The sequence below is a fragment of the Cryptococcus neoformans genome, chromosome 3, assembly GCF_000149385.1.
Source record: "Cryptococcus neoformans var. neoformans B-3501A chromosome 3, whole genome shotgun sequence".
Lineage (NCBI taxonomy): Eukaryota > Fungi > Basidiomycota > Tremellomycetes > Tremellales > Cryptococcaceae > Cryptococcus > Cryptococcus deneoformans.
Window position 1 is genome coordinate 883,345 of NC_009179.1, and position 16,172 is coordinate 899,516.

At 45.2% G+C, this 16,172-nt stretch overlaps 5 protein-coding genes across 5 annotated transcripts; 3 read left to right on the forward strand and 2 right to left on the reverse strand.

Moving 5' to 3' along the window:
• Positions 1-2,245: 2,245 nt before the first annotated feature.
• On the forward strand, positions 2,246-5,292 carry CNBC3250 (hypothetical protein; the record flags this gene model as incomplete). Its single annotated transcript, XM_771741.1, has 15 exons — positions 2,246-2,435; positions 2,495-2,506; positions 2,597-2,612; positions 2,671-2,759; positions 2,817-2,859; positions 2,919-3,691; positions 3,743-3,764; positions 3,834-3,930; positions 3,986-4,137; positions 4,187-4,284; positions 4,339-4,513; positions 4,574-4,706; positions 4,767-4,962; positions 5,021-5,161; positions 5,213-5,292. The coding sequence occupies 15 exons, from the start codon at positions 2,246-2,248 to the stop codon at positions 5,290-5,292; spliced, it is 2,217 nt and encodes a 738-aa protein (XP_776834.1).
• A 2,407-nt stretch (positions 5,293-7,699) lies between these two features.
• Positions 7,700-8,133, forward strand: CNBC3260 (hypothetical protein; the record flags this gene model as incomplete). The annotated part of the gene is made up of 2 exons (XM_771742.1): positions 7,700-7,853; positions 7,907-8,133. 2 exons carry the CDS (start codon positions 7,700-7,702, stop codon positions 8,131-8,133), a joined length of 381 nt encoding a protein of 126 aa, XP_776835.1.
• Positions 8,134-8,866: 733 nt separating this feature from the next.
• CNBC3270 (hypothetical protein) lies at positions 8,867-10,174 on the forward strand (the record flags this gene model as incomplete). Its single annotated transcript, XM_771743.1, has 7 exons — positions 8,867-8,926; positions 9,013-9,079; positions 9,145-9,210; positions 9,278-9,375; positions 9,423-9,659; positions 9,723-9,942; positions 10,002-10,174. The coding sequence occupies 7 exons, from the start codon at positions 8,867-8,869 to the stop codon at positions 10,172-10,174; spliced, it is 921 nt and encodes a 306-aa protein (XP_776836.1).
• Positions 10,175-10,308: 134 nt separating this feature from the next.
• CNBC3280 (hypothetical protein) lies at positions 10,309-14,773 on the reverse strand (the record flags this gene model as incomplete). Its single annotated transcript, XM_771744.1, has 24 exons — positions 10,309-10,731; positions 10,787-10,807; positions 10,873-11,042; positions 11,091-11,156; positions 11,218-11,366; positions 11,423-11,464; positions 11,521-11,553; positions 11,604-11,992; positions 12,047-12,081; positions 12,124-12,243; positions 12,290-12,362; positions 12,414-12,589; positions 12,647-12,771; positions 12,825-12,838; positions 12,991-13,051; positions 13,100-13,168; positions 13,235-13,265; positions 13,316-13,433; positions 13,485-13,563; positions 13,612-14,016; positions 14,065-14,166; positions 14,216-14,288; positions 14,363-14,388; positions 14,436-14,773. 24 exons carry the CDS (start codon positions 14,771-14,773, stop codon positions 10,309-10,311), a joined length of 3,138 nt encoding a protein of 1,045 aa, XP_776837.1.
• A 380-nt stretch (positions 14,774-15,153) lies between these two features.
• CNBC3290 (hypothetical protein) lies at positions 15,154-15,988 on the reverse strand (the record flags this gene model as incomplete). Its single annotated transcript, XM_771745.1, has 4 exons — positions 15,154-15,317; positions 15,371-15,467; positions 15,515-15,602; positions 15,657-15,988. 4 exons carry the CDS (start codon positions 15,986-15,988, stop codon positions 15,154-15,156), a joined length of 681 nt encoding a protein of 226 aa, XP_776838.1.
• Between the last annotated feature and the right edge of the window lie 184 nt (positions 15,989-16,172).

Here is a 16,172-nt window from a genome sequence, read left to right on the forward strand (position 1 = left end):
CGCAACAGCGCGAATTGCCGAAAACCTTTGACCGTGACCGTTGAAATAAAGCCTTAACTAATTGCTCTACTATGGTGCATGCAATATTTATAATTCTTCACATTCTTTTATTACGTATGTAACATATTAAAGGAGTTATTTAGAAATTCATTTCAGAGTGGCGACTTATAATAGTTGAGAAAACTGATGATGTAATCAGATCTTGCATCTGCGTTTCAGTTGTCAATGGAATTTGTCAATTGTTGGCGTTAACTCCTTTTATGACCGACGGACTGTATCGTCTGCATATCTTGAATGGTGGTCGATCTGCACCTTTGTCAGATTCATCATCGCGCGAACATGATGTCAGTCTAGGTCATAGAAAACTGTTTGATGAGGCAGATGAAGAGAGTGATATAATATGAGATTATGAGCACGTACGTAGGACTTTGACGGCAGCAGCATCATGGACTGAGTGGCAATGTGGAGCCCTTTGTCTATAAAAGCCCATAGTCCTGGTTCGACACTTCAGTCTGAACCAATGCGTGTCCCTCAACTCCAGCTTCAATGATGCGAACCAGAGGACAGGTGGGTCGAGCCACCAGTAATACTTCTCTTCTCGAAAACATATCATCCATTTTATCGCCCAATAGAGGCTGAGCCTGCGCCTAAGCGGCGTGGGCGTAAGAAGAAACGCCCTATTCCTTACCTGGTCCCACACACTTCTAACGATAACGACAGTCGGCTTCCCTCTGGTGTGACGAGCGTCCTGCCGCCGAACCCCCTTTTCCGTGAGTCTCGACTCTCTCTGGTTAAATTCTGTCATTTCTTGATTACAGTGCTTACTAATTTTCACAGGGGAACAGTCCAATGCAAGCTCTACACCCCATCCTACAACCACTTCTGCTACTGCTTCTGTCGCCCCAAACCACATCTCCGTCATTGGCTCCACTTCTTTTGCTGTTCCAGCCCCTCTCACCAAGCCCAGGGGCGAAGGGAGCGCGGGTGATGGGTACGTGCTGAGGGAAGCCATGGGTCTGGGAGGCCCAGAGTACGACGGATTGTGGAACGAGGTCCACGTAAGCATCTTCTTCACAGTGCTCACTGTATAATTTTGCTCACTCAATCCCCTACAGGAGCAAGTGCGGGAGGCGGCGGTACAAGGTGTGGGGAGGAGGATGTGACGGGTGACATGGAGGGAAGTGGACCACGACTCAAGGAGCCTGGTCCATCGTATTGTAAGCCTATTCTCTACTCCAGTATTTGAAGAAGAAATGCAGCTAACGATGTATAGATGCGGGAGAGGGTGCCCGAGGTCTTCAAGAGCCGGCGGTATGCGCCGAACATCTGGCCGTTGTTGTCGTATTAGTTATGTTGTCATACGTAAAAGTAATACATAGTAGTAGTGCATGATGCATTCAGATAGAGTCAAAACAAACCGAGTCAAGCTAGCTGTGGTGACCAATTGTAACAAATCATAATCGAGATGATTTCAACCCGTAACTAGGCTTGAAATAAATCGGTACAGAGCTTGAAACAAATCGTTTTTCGGGTTGCCAAAAGGTTTGTTACAATACATTCACGGTATTGTTTTAATTCAGTATCAGCGGTTTGTTTCCGGATCTTTCGATTTGTTTCCGGATCTTTCGGTTTGATTCAATACATTCGCCGTATTATTTCAATTCGTTGGGTCGGATTTATCGATTTGATTTAATTTTTGGGGTCGGATTTATCGATTTGATTTAATCTTACAGGATATTACAGTGCGGCGAATTAAATCAAACCGTTCCGCGTCTCATAGTGTTTATATTCTAGCCTTCAAACCTGTACCGTTGGATAAGCAGTCTCTCCAACGCTTTAACTACAAACACTGCAAATGAATTATTTGTTCGTAACATCAATGGTCGGAAACAGTACTATATACGAAGTACGAACGTGCAGTACTGTACTACTGGTACTGTTACAGTGCTTTTTAGAGTTCCCGGGAGTGTTGTGTCTGAATGCAACGCCTTTTTCAGACTACTCGGTCAGTGGCCGGCATCGGAGTCCGCCTCGTTACCAGTTAATTATTATTATTAATAATAATGGCGTTGGAAAATCAGCTCCCGTGAGAAGGTGCGGTGCCTATTTGCCGCAGCTATGCGGGGAAACCTTCGTTCCCCTCATTCTGCAGCACAGCGAACAACAGAGGGTAAGCTCGAGCTGTCAATCGTCCTGTCTTCTCTCCTCACATCAACGCGCTAGCCCTACATTCCTGCTCCTAGCCATGGACTTCTATCCTCCTCAGCTGGCTGGACAATCCAGTACAACCACCTCGCTAGAACACCTAGGATCCTCCACCCAGGCCAATCAACAGCCTGTGACTCCTGACACCGCGACCACGGACAATAAAAGAAAGAAGCGCACAGGAAGTAGCGGAAAGGATGGGACCAAGATAAAAAAAACAAGGCAGAGCCGTGAGTAATTATAGCTTGCGCTGCTGTTGCGGTCCCATAATACTGATGTTGCACAATAGAGTCATGTGATGGTGAGTATGGGACGAAAACCCTCAATACTTCTCGTCTCTCTCCAAATTTGATGAAACTGATGAAGATCTTGGCTATTAATGATTCTTTAGCTTGCCGCGCCCGAAAGTACGCGCCTTCCCTGCCAACTATGTCATTGTTGATTGCTTACTTCTGTATCGTCCAGAGTCAAATGCGACAGACCGCCTCCGGGAAAAGAGACTGACGGTCCAATCAAGAACATGTGCAGCCATTGCGCTCAGCTGAATCTACCATGTGCGTGTTTGGAAGTTATCTACTTGAAAGTACTTTGTTTATCTTTTGTTCACGCAGGTACTTTCGATTATGTGCAACGGAAAAGGGGTCCCCCCAATATGTAAGGAATTCGCTCTGTCCATAGGCTCGAATAAGCATCACTTACTTCATCTTCGACAGGTATTTGAAGCGTATACAGGAAGATCAGCAGGTTGAATGCAACGAAAACGGAAAATCCATCTCATCAACTGTTGGTTCTTCAAAATTCAGCTCTGAAGTACCCGCAACTATACCACGTGCCCCTCCACCGCTACAGGCTGCGTTGCGGGGAACACCACCTGCGACGTCGGATAACACGTCTTCTGAATGGCAGCCGACCTTGGGCATGACTATGTCTACTACACGCGCGGCTCATGCTGGACATTACCCTATCATGTCCATTTCTGCCAGTTCGTCTCCCAGTGTCCAGGCCGTTACAGTACCTCTCGGACTTTCACCTCTACGTTCAAGGAGTTATCTCCCTGTCTCTCTTGACCCCTCCCATTCACTGGCTACAAGTCAAACTCCGAGTGCACAATCTTCACCGCTTCACTTACCTCAACACCTTGCTTATATCAACCACACATATGACCCGCGAAATCCTCTTGATTCTGTCCTTCCACGTCGGCTTCTTTACCATATCATTGACCTATACTTTGATTATATTTATTGCTTAATTCCTTGCTTGCACAGACCATCATTTATCCACGATCTGAACACAAAACGGGAAGAAAACCCGGATCAGGAGGAATGGGTGATCTTGGTTCTGGCTGTTGTAGCAAGTACGTTAGTGCAGCTTCCGAGAAGCTTTGTCGATCTGCCCAGAAATGAAGTCAAGGACCTCGTTTTAAGATGTCACAATAGAATCAAAGACTATTTAGCACGAGATTTCGATACTATTACCGTGACAAGAAGTGAGTCTTCTCCCGAAAACGTGGTGATCATACTAAGAGCAGATGCTATAGCCATCATTATCTATCTCAGCTTGTAGGTGACAGTTTATTGACCATTCTTGTTGTGGGTGTACGGGCTAACAGCTCAACGATGGTTAACTAGATACGTTTATGGAATCACTGGGCACATCGTAGTCAGCCATGGATTATTCGGTCAGAATTACGTTTTCATGCTTGCTCTACGAGCCCATGAGGAAGGTGTAAGCTTTCTCCCTTTGTTGCGCCAACGGCAGACTGACTCATTGGCCCATCAAGACATACGCTACACTGGGAAACATTGAGCGGGTACTTTTGAGACGGATGTTTTGGCTCATGTATGGTGGGGATAAGACACTTGCTTTCACAGGAGCTTTCCCTGTATTATTCCATGAAGACGATTGTGCCAGTGTGGCGCTTCCCGACGACATGTAGGTAAAAAGTATCGTGTAGTGATCGAAACTGATCTGTTTCAATCAGTGATGATGAATACTTGACGGAAGAAGGATATACAAAACAACCCGAATCCTACACTTCAGTGTTGAGCGGCTTCCGCTATATCAGCCATCTTTTTCGCGGTAAGTGAATCACCAGGTGTATATGTTGATATGACTTCTAACTTCATGATATAGTTTCAGGAGAAGTGTTGGATAAGCGTCGACGAGATAAAATAAGGTCGCCGTCTGGTTTAATGCTCCAAATGAGAATCAATGAGATTAATGAGCTTTACAACCGTACGATGTCCATCATGGATTTTTGCCCCGCACCTTTAAAGTTAGATTACAGATCCGCAAGTGCATCTGTCATGTGAGTCGTCTCCTCGAGCTGCCTATTACAACCAAGGCGATGGGCCAATTTCAAGCATAGGTCTATGTCTCCAGATTGGGACGAAAGAATCAAGAGTGACATTCATACCATCTTTTCTGACCCCAACGAACATGACATGGATCTCGTCAAGGACTTCTACTTAGTTCAGCAGGCCAATATCTACGTCACACAGGTGAGCAGAGCTTGTGTTGTTATTTGTATACCAATGCCGATTACTGACGAACAAGAACAGCAACTAGTTCGGTTCATAATTATCCAATATCGAGAAGAGCTCCTCGAAATTCAGCAAGACGAAGCACACCATGGATTAGACCTCGCCCAAAGGGAAGCGATGAAACGCTCAATCAGAGAACAGACACAAGATGAAAAGGATGAGGTAGTCGTTGACATGCTATCTATCTTGCAAAAAATTCCAATTCAAGTTCTCGGTAGGTGCTGTTTTTGTGTGAATATCTCATTCGTGGCTTCAATTTACACAACATACAGCGGTGAACAGTTTCACTATTATCGAGAAGGTTCGATCTGTTGCTTCGAGTCTGCTTGATTTTTTGGACCATGGTGAAGACATGGGGTTGCCGCCGCTTTCGTCTCATGAAACAAGAGCGCAGAAAGCCCAGAGAAATCTTTGTGCGTAAACTGCCCATTGCATCTTTGCAAGATTGTCTGACTCTGAACTAGGGAAGTTCCTAAATTACTTGTCCGAAATCGAGAGTATGTACTCCTGGCATGACGAGAAAGGGACGGGTAAAGGATTTTAATTACCAGCGAGCCGGGCAGAAAAAGGTGGGGGGTTAGGGACAGCTGAGGAGAAGACCCCGTTGGTTGTAAAGCGTTGTATCGCCAAACGACTGATATTGTTGCTGTTGCTATGGTGACAGATGTTGTATCTGCATGGCATTGCTTTCACAGTTGCATTGCATTCACAGTCTTAACTTCACATTATTGTACAACTACTTTTCTTTCTCTATCAACATAGAGACAGCTTCTATAGGTGTTAGAAGAATAACCTTATTTATTGGAAAGAAAAAGCGATCGCAATCATTCAGTCACTTAACTACGTACTCATCCACGAATGGAGACACTTTTAGTCACCCCTGTATAGTTATAAGTATGCTTCTAAAAAATGTAAAAATGGTTCCGTTAATATGGCTAAGAAGCGTGCTCATTATGGGATTAGTTTTACTAATCGTCGATTAGATGTTGTGTTTTATTACTCTTGCATGGAGTAGAATCCAATGCATAGAGTACCACCGCTGGATAGTACTGGCTTGGGGCTACATGTACATATAATTATCATCAAGGTCGAAAGTCATGCATATGGACTTGTAGTATATGACCTTTTACTATGGAGCATAGCTCTAGTAGCTAGTACGTAGGTAATGGTCCGCTTGCCGGCGGTGAGCCCCGCTGCTGGCCGAATGATAATAATAATAAATAATGTTTATTTATCACTGCACGTCCCGCTGTCTTACTGTCTTTCTTTTAATCTCCTTCTATACTTCTCAGCCGTCACTTTCAGCTATTAGACTATACTTCTTCCGTCAGAATTTCTGAGCCATAGTATTTTTTTGTATTCTCTTGACGTCTACTTATCACTTCATCGGAACTCAGTCAAGACATTGGCCCAATACACCAAAAGTGCGAAGAGGCAGCCATCAGGTAAAGTATTGTAGAGGGCTTTGTAGCTGACTCGGAACCATAGGCAGTCATGTGGTAGTCAACTGGTAAACACTCCATTACGAATACTTTTTACTCCTTGGATGCTCTGACGAATGTCCATCAGCAAGCTATAGCAAGTCGTCCTGCTGTACATTTACTACTTGAGCTCTGGACGGAGCTCTCAAACCTAGATGAACACACCTTTTTACTTGGCGAATGCGGTTGAGAGCTACGTTGCTACTCCCCATTTGTGCTGATGTCAACAGAACTGTATCGTCAACGGGGCTTACGTTCTCTGATGATGAAAGCAAATACAGCTGGTGCAACATTCCAGGTACTGGCATACAGCGCTGCCTCCTTTGCACCGAACGAAAACTATGTCCTTGCTGCTTTTACCACTCATGTAAAAATCTCTACAATTTGGCAATTCATTATACAATGCAGTTGATAAATTCGAGAGTTGATGACATTATAGAAAGATGGTGATGCAGAGCCCTCGATCCGCCGTTTAAATCCCCTTTCCTCCTTCCTCATCAAACGAACTGTGATTCTCGAACTCTTCGACGGCATACTGTCTCACTGTTGAAGCTACCTTCATGCCCCCGTTCAACATCATCCTTGTTCGACTTGACTGATAAGCTGTTGGCTTTTTACTTTCGGCGGTTATGGTGGGCGGTTGCTTCCTTGCGCCTTTCATTGGGTGAAAATATCTATCAACAGCAACCTCCAGATTTTTGCGAGATGATGAGCATGGTGGAATTCCACAGTTTCAGCGTGGAGGTGATGAACAGCTGTCCTATCTGTCCCCTGCCCTACGCTGTACGAATCATGAATGTGAAAGACCTCTAAGTTTCTCCTTATGTATTCTTTGACTGACCATAGCTATAGACTCTTTGTATTAGGCGCTCGATATATTTGATCAACCAGACACCTTTCTTCATTAGTCTATCAGAATTGCCCAAGACCGACGGGGTTTTCATTGCCTCTCAGGACAGGCAACTCTCCGGAAGAGGAAGATGAGTTAGAACAAAGATGAGTTAGAACAAAGATGAGTTAGAACATTCATTATCGAATGGATTGATGTTTTATGCCGTATCTTCGAGATTGGTGACTATTATCGATGGGTATGTTGAAGCTTTTAATTTCATTTACGTTTTCTGGCAAACTGTTCATTCGTAAAGTAAACTCGCTCGACGAGGTGAAGCAGGAGACGCTCGCTTGGGTGTATCAGCTTGTGTTGTCGAGCTGTCTTTATGAACGAGATTAATGACCTCCGATCCTATTAGGACCATATCTCTCCGCCTTGTCCACAGTAGACGTTTATATCAATCGCAACCTCTGAGATAGATACCTTTAACTTCATATCCTACTCCCCGTTCTTCACATTACATTTCGGACACATGATGGTAGATGTTTAGTCGGGCTTGGTGTTGTGGTAACGTACTTAGCTAATGGCATGAGGGATAAATATAAATTTCTTCAGGTGCTGAGGGATCTGAGGGTGTTATGCCAGGCGCCAACGTCGTATCTGAGAGTGAAAATAAGAAGTGGGCATTGCTTAACTGGAGACCGAAGAAGGTCGAAGAGGAGGATGGTGGAATGTCTGGCAATGAAGAGATGGGCATGACTGTATTCTTGCTCAAGTTTGGTGAAGGCATGGGTAAGTTACTATTCCGTTTCCGGTCGCAGAATTGCTGCTAACGACTACTTCAGAGGAAGTCCCCGTTTCTCGACTATATATTTCTGCCCTTACTATCGGCCTCTCTTACTTCATTGGCAGTGTTGGAGGAGGCCTTATCCCCCTCATTCCTTACATGGAAATAAACATTAAAATTATCATTCGGCCGGCAGCGGGGCTCACCGCCGGCAAGCGGACCACTACCTACGTACTAGCTATGCTCCATAGTAAAAGGCCATATACTACAAGTCCATATGCATGACTTTCGACCTTGATGATAATTATATGTACATGTAGCCCCAAGCCAGTACTATCCAGCGGTGGTACTCTATGCATTGGATTCTACTCCATGCAAGAGTAATAAAACACAACATCTAATCGACGATTAGTAAAACTAATCCCATAATGAGCACGCTTCTTAGCCATATTAACGGAACCATTTTTACATTTTTTAGAGGCATACTTATAACTATACAGGGGTGCTTTTAGTAACCCAATTAACACTTCGCGTGTCCCGCCTTTTTTTAGTCCCCCTCCATAAGTACTAATGTCCCGGCCTTGCTTCTTATCTCGAGCACAACGCCAGCAACAACAAGCCTGGCCCTCGTTTATTTTCCCTTGTCCACTCGCATCGCGCGTTCCACTTTTTTGTGGTTTATAATAGTAAGTAGCCTAATAATTATAACCGTCCACCGATTTTTTGAAAGCACCATAGTCAGAGCTGGTGAACGGTGGTTGGGCTGCCCGACAGGCGGTGACAGCGCTCCCATCTCTGCTCGTTACGTACAGAAAATCAGGCGGAACACATCAGAATATACACTAATACCAATGTAGTAGAGATGATCGATATTTTATAATTATCTCATCTTTTAGCGTATCTCTCGTTTCTTTCTGTTGTTGATTTTTGATTTATTTTGACCAGTTTACTGCTCACTTCACTGTTCCTCGCCATTTAACGATCATTACTTGTTGCTTGCACCTTATACTTGTCCGTCATGAAATACATCTATACACATCTCAAGGAATTCTTTAAAGTATCTGATTGGAACGAAGACGTAAGTGCTAACTGAATATCCTATTAAATAATCAACTTACACCTTCTGCATACATCTATCTTCCCACTAACCATTTGATATTCTAGATCAAAGGCCCCTTCGGCCTCCAACCCCCTCCCGGCGATTGGGCAGAGTTCAAGAGACGCATAGCTGGTCAGCGAGCATATACCGTTTTGCACAGTGAATAGTAGAGAGTGTAGAAGCTGATAATCGTATAGAACTACAGCAACAATGTCCTGAAGGAGAGGGAATCAAGGTTATTTTTGCTGCTCGGCATGGCCAAGGTTCGCCTCTCATACATGCAGCAATGGCTGACGTTTTGAGCTGTATATGGCTGACAGTTGCTTCAAGCTCAGCACAACACCATCAAAGAAATATACCAAATACCGGATGACATAGTACGTCCATGCTGTTATCTTATCCGCAAAGGCAAATGGCCATCAGCTCAAGTATGTTCTTCCCAAACTTGGCAACGCCTTTGCCCCTCTATTAATAGGGCCAGATCCTTCATCCTATTCTTGACCCAGACTTGACAGACCTTGGCCGCTCCCAAGCAGCAGATCTCGGATATGCATTACAAAGGGAGGTCAAGAGAGGTATGCCTCTACCCAATAAGTGGTATGTGAGTCCGATGAAGCGTGCAGGGGAGACTTGCGGGATTGAATGGGGTTGGCTATTCGAAGAGAATAAAGGCAAGGGTAAAAGTCATGGAGTACCAGCTACAGTCATTGAGGTAAATTACTCTCTTTGGCATATTTATCTGGGAGTATTGTTCCTGACTCGCATCCATTATCAGAACGTACGCGAGCACCTGCACGTCCACGAATGTGATAAACGATCTTCTCTCTCTGAGCTACAGAGGGATTTTCCTTCCTTCACATACACTCCAGAGGTAAAGGAGGAGGACGAGTTGTGGCAGTCAGGTGAAGTTAGGAATCGGGAAACTGAGGAAGAGCTCGTGGCTCGATGTGGAGCAGGGATCGCACAAGTTTTGGATATGAGCAACGATTCCACCTGTACGTACAAGATGCAAGGTGGTCAACGGTTTATTGTTGACATTACCTTTTCCCCGCAGATATAAGTATCACATCCCATTCAGGGGCTTTAAGGGGCATTTACAAATCACTTGGAGTGCCTTCTCGAAACTTAATAGTTGGCGAGATGAACATTTTGGTTCTTCGGGTGAAGAAGATTGAAGAATTAAAAAGGACAGACAAGGGAACAGGAGAAGTTACTGTTAGGGCCTAGTCATCCTCGTCTTGTTGTACTGCATGCTACATCCAGTATATTTATGTATACTCTACGTGAAAAATCTAGACTTGTCGCGTCAAATGCACACGACTTCCTATTTATACAGCTCCTTATACAAGCACCGACGTAATTTAGGCTATGGTACTTTTTGATATCTTCTCAAACACAAATGTCACTCTCCCAGTTCCTCCACTTTCCGCGATGCTTCTCAGATTATGCCTTCTTTGGCTGAACCCCGTATTCTCCTCGTCCGCTGCCCTCGCTTTCTTCAGCATGACTCCACTTCTTACTATCCCAGATTTGCGTTTTTTGGGTACCAAAACTTCTTCATCTGAGTCAAGATCATCCTCATGCCTTTCATGGGGGCTCTCGAAGGCCAGAGAGCCATATGTCTTGATGTTTTGGGATAAAGGGGCACTATCAGTCTCCCACGAATCGAACAGTACGTTATACAGAAGAGAGTCTTGTATGCCACGGAATGATGCAGGTTCAAAAGGATCGAAATGTGCCCAGTGCTTCAGCGCGGCGAGTTTGTTTTTTTGCTCTTGAATGGCCTAGTCCGTGCAATCATTAGTGGCTGCTAAATATCTCACTTCAACTTTCACCGACCTTGCGACGCATTTTGGGAGTCTGAATCAACGAGAGAAGCAGTGAGTGATTTGATTCAAGATGATTGAAAAAAGGAGCGCGCTCACGGGTTCGGGATCATATTTATTGGCACTGACAAAAGTGGGATGATCGTTTTCGTCACTATCACTTTCCTCAGACGCATTGTCTGGCAGGACCTTTGAATTATGCTCCCCTTCCGCAATGTCCCTCGTTTCGCCTACAGGTTTTCTCGTGCACTGACAACCCAACAAATCATCTGTTGAAGTCACATCAGAACAAATCAACGGAAAGGCACACCACATACGTGTTTGACAACCGTCCGTTCGTACATTCAGGGTGAATATGTCCCTCAATTCTGCTGCCGAGAAAGCTTCATGGTCCAAGTCAGTCAGAAAACCATGCGTTAGTTATAGTCACATTGTATTACATACAATCTTTGCTCGTCTGTTTCTCTGTACGCGTTTGATCCATCATCTGGTCTGATAGCCCCGTCTTAGTAATTTGACGTTGATAGATTTTCTCATCGATGGCGTTAGTAGTGAGAAAGCGATAGATATAGACTGGGCGCTTTTGCCCGTCGCTTTTCATGTGTAAGTATAGACGTCAAATCGCCACGACTGAAAATGCAGAACTGACCGATGTATCCGGGCCATAGCTTGGAGGTCGGTGGAGGGGTTCCTGCATAGTGTCACCATTGTCAACTTAGCCCCTCTATTAAAAAGCCTGCTGCCCACCAATCGCTGTCGAACAAAATCAACCTCGATCCACTATCACTCTGTTAGTCTTCCTCAACGACCCGCGCACAAAATCGACGCACCCAATCAGGTTGAGTCCCACTCCGCCAGCTTTGGCACTAAGCAGAAAAACAAAACTTTCTTGTCTTCCCTTGTCTTTGTTGAACCTATCAACTAGCTCTTGTCTCTGCTTCGGCGGAGTACTACCATCAAGTCTGAGATAATTGTACCTCTTCAGTTTACATAATCCTTGGATCAAGTCAAGTGTAGAAGTCCAGTTAGACACAACAACAACTTTTTCTTCAGTGCATTGGTAGATGGAATGGAGCATTTTGTCAAGCATGAGCATCTTGCCAGACGTAGTCACATCGTTGATGTTGGCATCGCTAGGGATAGCAGAGATTGCTGCTGAGGTGGCTGAGCCTAAATCATCATTTGCTCGTGCTAATTCGTCGTCTCTTCGTTTTAAAAGCTACCGCATTATGTGTGAGGACGGCTGACGATACTGCAACAAATCATTTCTTACCATAGGAGAATTGGAAATTTTCCTCATGAGATCAACTGCCGGTTGTCAGACGTGGCTGATGAAAACCGTTAACTTACTTAGAGCTAATGACTGCGCACCATAGCCTCGGATGAAGCTTCCGACGATATTAGGGTCGAGGAGGTTTGAAAGGACCGAAAGCTGAAGAAGGGATGGGGCGATAAAAATTACGTACTCGTCTGCGTTTGTCAGTTTTAGTCCTCAAGGATTGTCAGCGCAACATACACTTGGGAGGCAAATAATTTTCAAGCACTGCAGCCGTCCTTCGCAGGACAAACTCCTTGGACAACTTGGCTAACTGATTCACAGGTCAACCAACATCCTTAATGACTAAGAAAGAGAGCCTCACATCATTTGCTCTTTCCCTGCCTAGCTCTACATCTTTCGCTGAACAGTTAGGTGTTCTGCTTTTTAATATTGGCTTTTCATAATGCTTTGCGAAAGCCGAGTATTTTCCCAACACACCCGGACAAGCAAAATTGACCATCGCCCAATATTCACCTAGATCGTTCTGTACTGGCGTCCCTGATAAGACTTCGAAGAGTTAAAGGGGGAACATTAGGAGATTATAACCAAACTTACTAATACGGCGTTGGGTTTTGAGCATATCGAACATTTTTATCGTTTTATTGTCTTTGGATTTCAGGCGATGTCCTTCGTCACAGACGATAAGGTCAATTGGCGGAATGCACGATGCAAGTTCTTTGCTTTGAATGAAAGATTAGAAGCTTATTATCTGAGCAAAGTCTTGAGAGCTTACACGACTTTGCGAAGCTGAATACCGTAAGTTGAGTCAGTTTTAAAGATACAGGAGGGTAAGAAAACGACCCGCCCTTTCGTAACCAATGATCAGAACATGTTGGTGCTTGTTGTTGACCTACGATGTCTTTTAGCGTGCGTCGTTCATGGCTAAAACAGCTGCTCACAAAAGACGATACCCTATAATCTGTACCATCGGCCACCAGAACGTTCACTCGCCTATCCACCCTGTGCAATGATCAGCAGCATACTCCATTACTGCATTCAGCCACTCACCATTTCTTGAACTCTTTGCGCCAATTGTCCACCAACGTTACCGGACACACAATGATCGCTTTGCCGATACTATACGAAGCAGTAAGCAATAAATGTCAGTGTTATGACGTCCAGAAGCAAAAGACTGAGACGCACATGGATGTTTGATTGGCAAAGGGAGACTGCTCTGTGAAATCATTAGGCAAGGCTTACCTTCTGAAGGACGGCTGCACCTACTCAGCATGGTGTAAATGAGTGCTATTGTTTGAAGCGTCTTGCCCAAACCCATCTCATCCGCAAGGATGCATCCTTCGCCTTCCGCACCGGTCATCCCCATGACACACGAGTACATAAACTAATGGGAGTTATTATCGTTGAGCTATCCTGTGCTGATGGCAATACTGACTTTGACACCTTCTTTCTGATGGTCCCGCAATAAGTTCCCCAAGACGGGGTCAAGCACCACATCCACGATGGTTGTGCCTCTGTATTATCTGTCAGCATTTATCCAGCAAAAAAATAATGAGACTTACTTCAATTTAGCCAGCTTTTCCCCAGGCCTGGGCATCACCACTGCACCTTCAGCATGAGGGTTGAATAACGCTCCCCCCCATTGTAGCCTCTCCTTGTTGCTCTTCTCTCCCAATACAATCCTTTCATTGAATGGTTTAGGTGATTGTCTCGTATAAAATGATGAAGCAGCAACTGCTCGTTGGGCGGCTGCGGGTGTTGGGATGGAGCGCTTTGAAGATGAGGAAATGGGTGACTGGTGGTGTTCATTGTTGACAATTTCCATAGTTGATGGCTTTGCTGGGGTCAAATTTGCTTTCTGTATGGGAGGTCTAAAGGGCTTTGTGAATGATGCAGGTCGGTAGCCGGTGCTTTTGATTGTTGGGATAACTTTAGGCCTGTTGAGAATACTGGTACTAGCTTTGAATCTGAAAAGGTTTTAGATAAATTTAATGGCATGGTGCGCGCGAACGTACTGGTCCTGTTGCAATACATGATCTACCATGATCTCATATCCACCGATCTTAAATTCGGCTTCTGGCTTGATCACCTTATCCCCAACATTGGTAGCGGCCATTCTGGAGGAAAATTCAATGCTCGAACTCAAGGTTCTCCACGATAACTCACTGATTTCCATCCTCGTCAAGCATTACAATCCTGTTACCTTCTACCTTGATGTTGGCATCCCCATCCCAAGTTTCTAGATTAGAAAACAAATGTCAACTATACAACCCTTGATGACCTTAGGCAACGCCATCACAAGACATTACTTACTATGCTTCTTAAATTGGGGTTTCCTCCTGTGGTAGGTCAGGAAAGTGTATTTAGATCATCATCTGGTACTCACCACTGCACGGCAAAATACAATACCGGCGCTAATAAAGTGTCGACAGCCCCATGGACCTTCGTATCTATTTTGCCGTCACCAGGTACAGCTCTAGCCTCCTCTCTTTCGTTCTTCTTCCCTATTTTTATGGGGTCGGCCCCTAGTTCGCTAATCAAGCGTGCTGATCTGGGAGGTAAAGGCGTGAGTGGTATGGGTTTGAGAGTTGGAATGGGAGCATCTCGTTCTGAATCGGAGCCTGAGTTTTCCGAGCAAGAATCTGGAACATATTCCTGTTGGCTAGGAATAGAGTCTATGATGGCACCGAGACTGCGCCTGGGCTTGATCGTTCCGATTGTCATGTCGTGGTGTTGAATGTACTACCCGATATCGAGCGAAAGAGACGAAAAAGAGAGGAAAAGAGGACGAAAGAAGAAAGATGGCAGCGCACTTGGCGGCTGCAGGCGATCAAAATGATCGCGTCCGCGAAACAACATTAATTGCTTGACAAATAGTCGCGTCAACCACCATCGCCACCAGGCGGTAGGCGCCGCCGCCTTCCAGCCACGTGCCCATGTAACTCGGGAGGAGGCAAGCGAGGAAGAACACCGGACCAGCTTGTGAATGCAACCGAGCTACGCAAGATTCCAGGCATGGGTATTTACATAGCTATCATACAGCGGTGCTTAATGATACAACATGCGATACAGGAGTCGCCCCATTACAGCGAATGATGCTCATCTCATCTCCTCCTGAATAACGCCTTTCCCTTTCTCAATCCACTCGCAGGGCCTTGAGTACGGCTACCTACCATGCCCTGTTCTTCTAAACACATCCTGGCCAGTTTGAGGTGATAAGGTTGAAGAGGCCCTGTGGGATGGGCGGAATGGGGCTGGAGATCCTTGGCTAATACGCGGTTATACTGCCATACCAATTATGAGAGTCTTGAAATAACTTACCCATTTCTATAACGTCTGCAACAAATACCTTGGCCATACCAGCTACAACTTGAGATAGCTGGGGTGGACAATGTTGGTCAAACAGGTCACGATTTAACTGAGGACAGTCAGCCTGGGTGATTCACAATAGTGTGCGGGACATACCCTTTTAATGGCATTCTTGTTGATGGCTACAGTGCTGAAAGTATCAAACCTTCTGGCCTGCTCCTCATCCATTTGACCCCTCAATAGGCTGGTAGAACTTGCCTCAGCAGCAAAACAGATAAGGAAATAAATGTTCACTCACAACGTCTCGGCTCTTCTCTTCTTGCCCTTTTTTTCAATTTCATCGTCTGCATCTCTCTTTTTTCCCTTTCCTTTTCCCACTGCACCGGCCAAATTCACTCCTAGTGTACCTATTCCGATACCAACACCGACATCATTTCCTTCATCATCGTCATCATCCTTCTCCCCCTCCAAATCCGGATCCACATCCACATCCACTAATCTTTTTCTCGAATGGGAGATGTCAAGAAGATCAGAGTCATCGACATCGTCTTCTTCGTCGAGCGCTTCTCGTTCAAGAGCCTGACTAGCTTTAGGCGTGAAGGAGGGGCGGCTAGGAAGGGCAAGAGACATGATTCGACTGCGTAATGTATATAAGAATGGTGTGATAGTGGCAAGACAATCCAAGAGAGGTGTTGGCGTAGGTGGGGCTGTTTTCACTCAGATAATACAGGTACCATCCGCCGTTGTAATTTATTTATCATTCGTTGCTGTCGGTTTCCTGGTTTCCGTCGGTTGGTGCGTCGCGGCGGGGCCA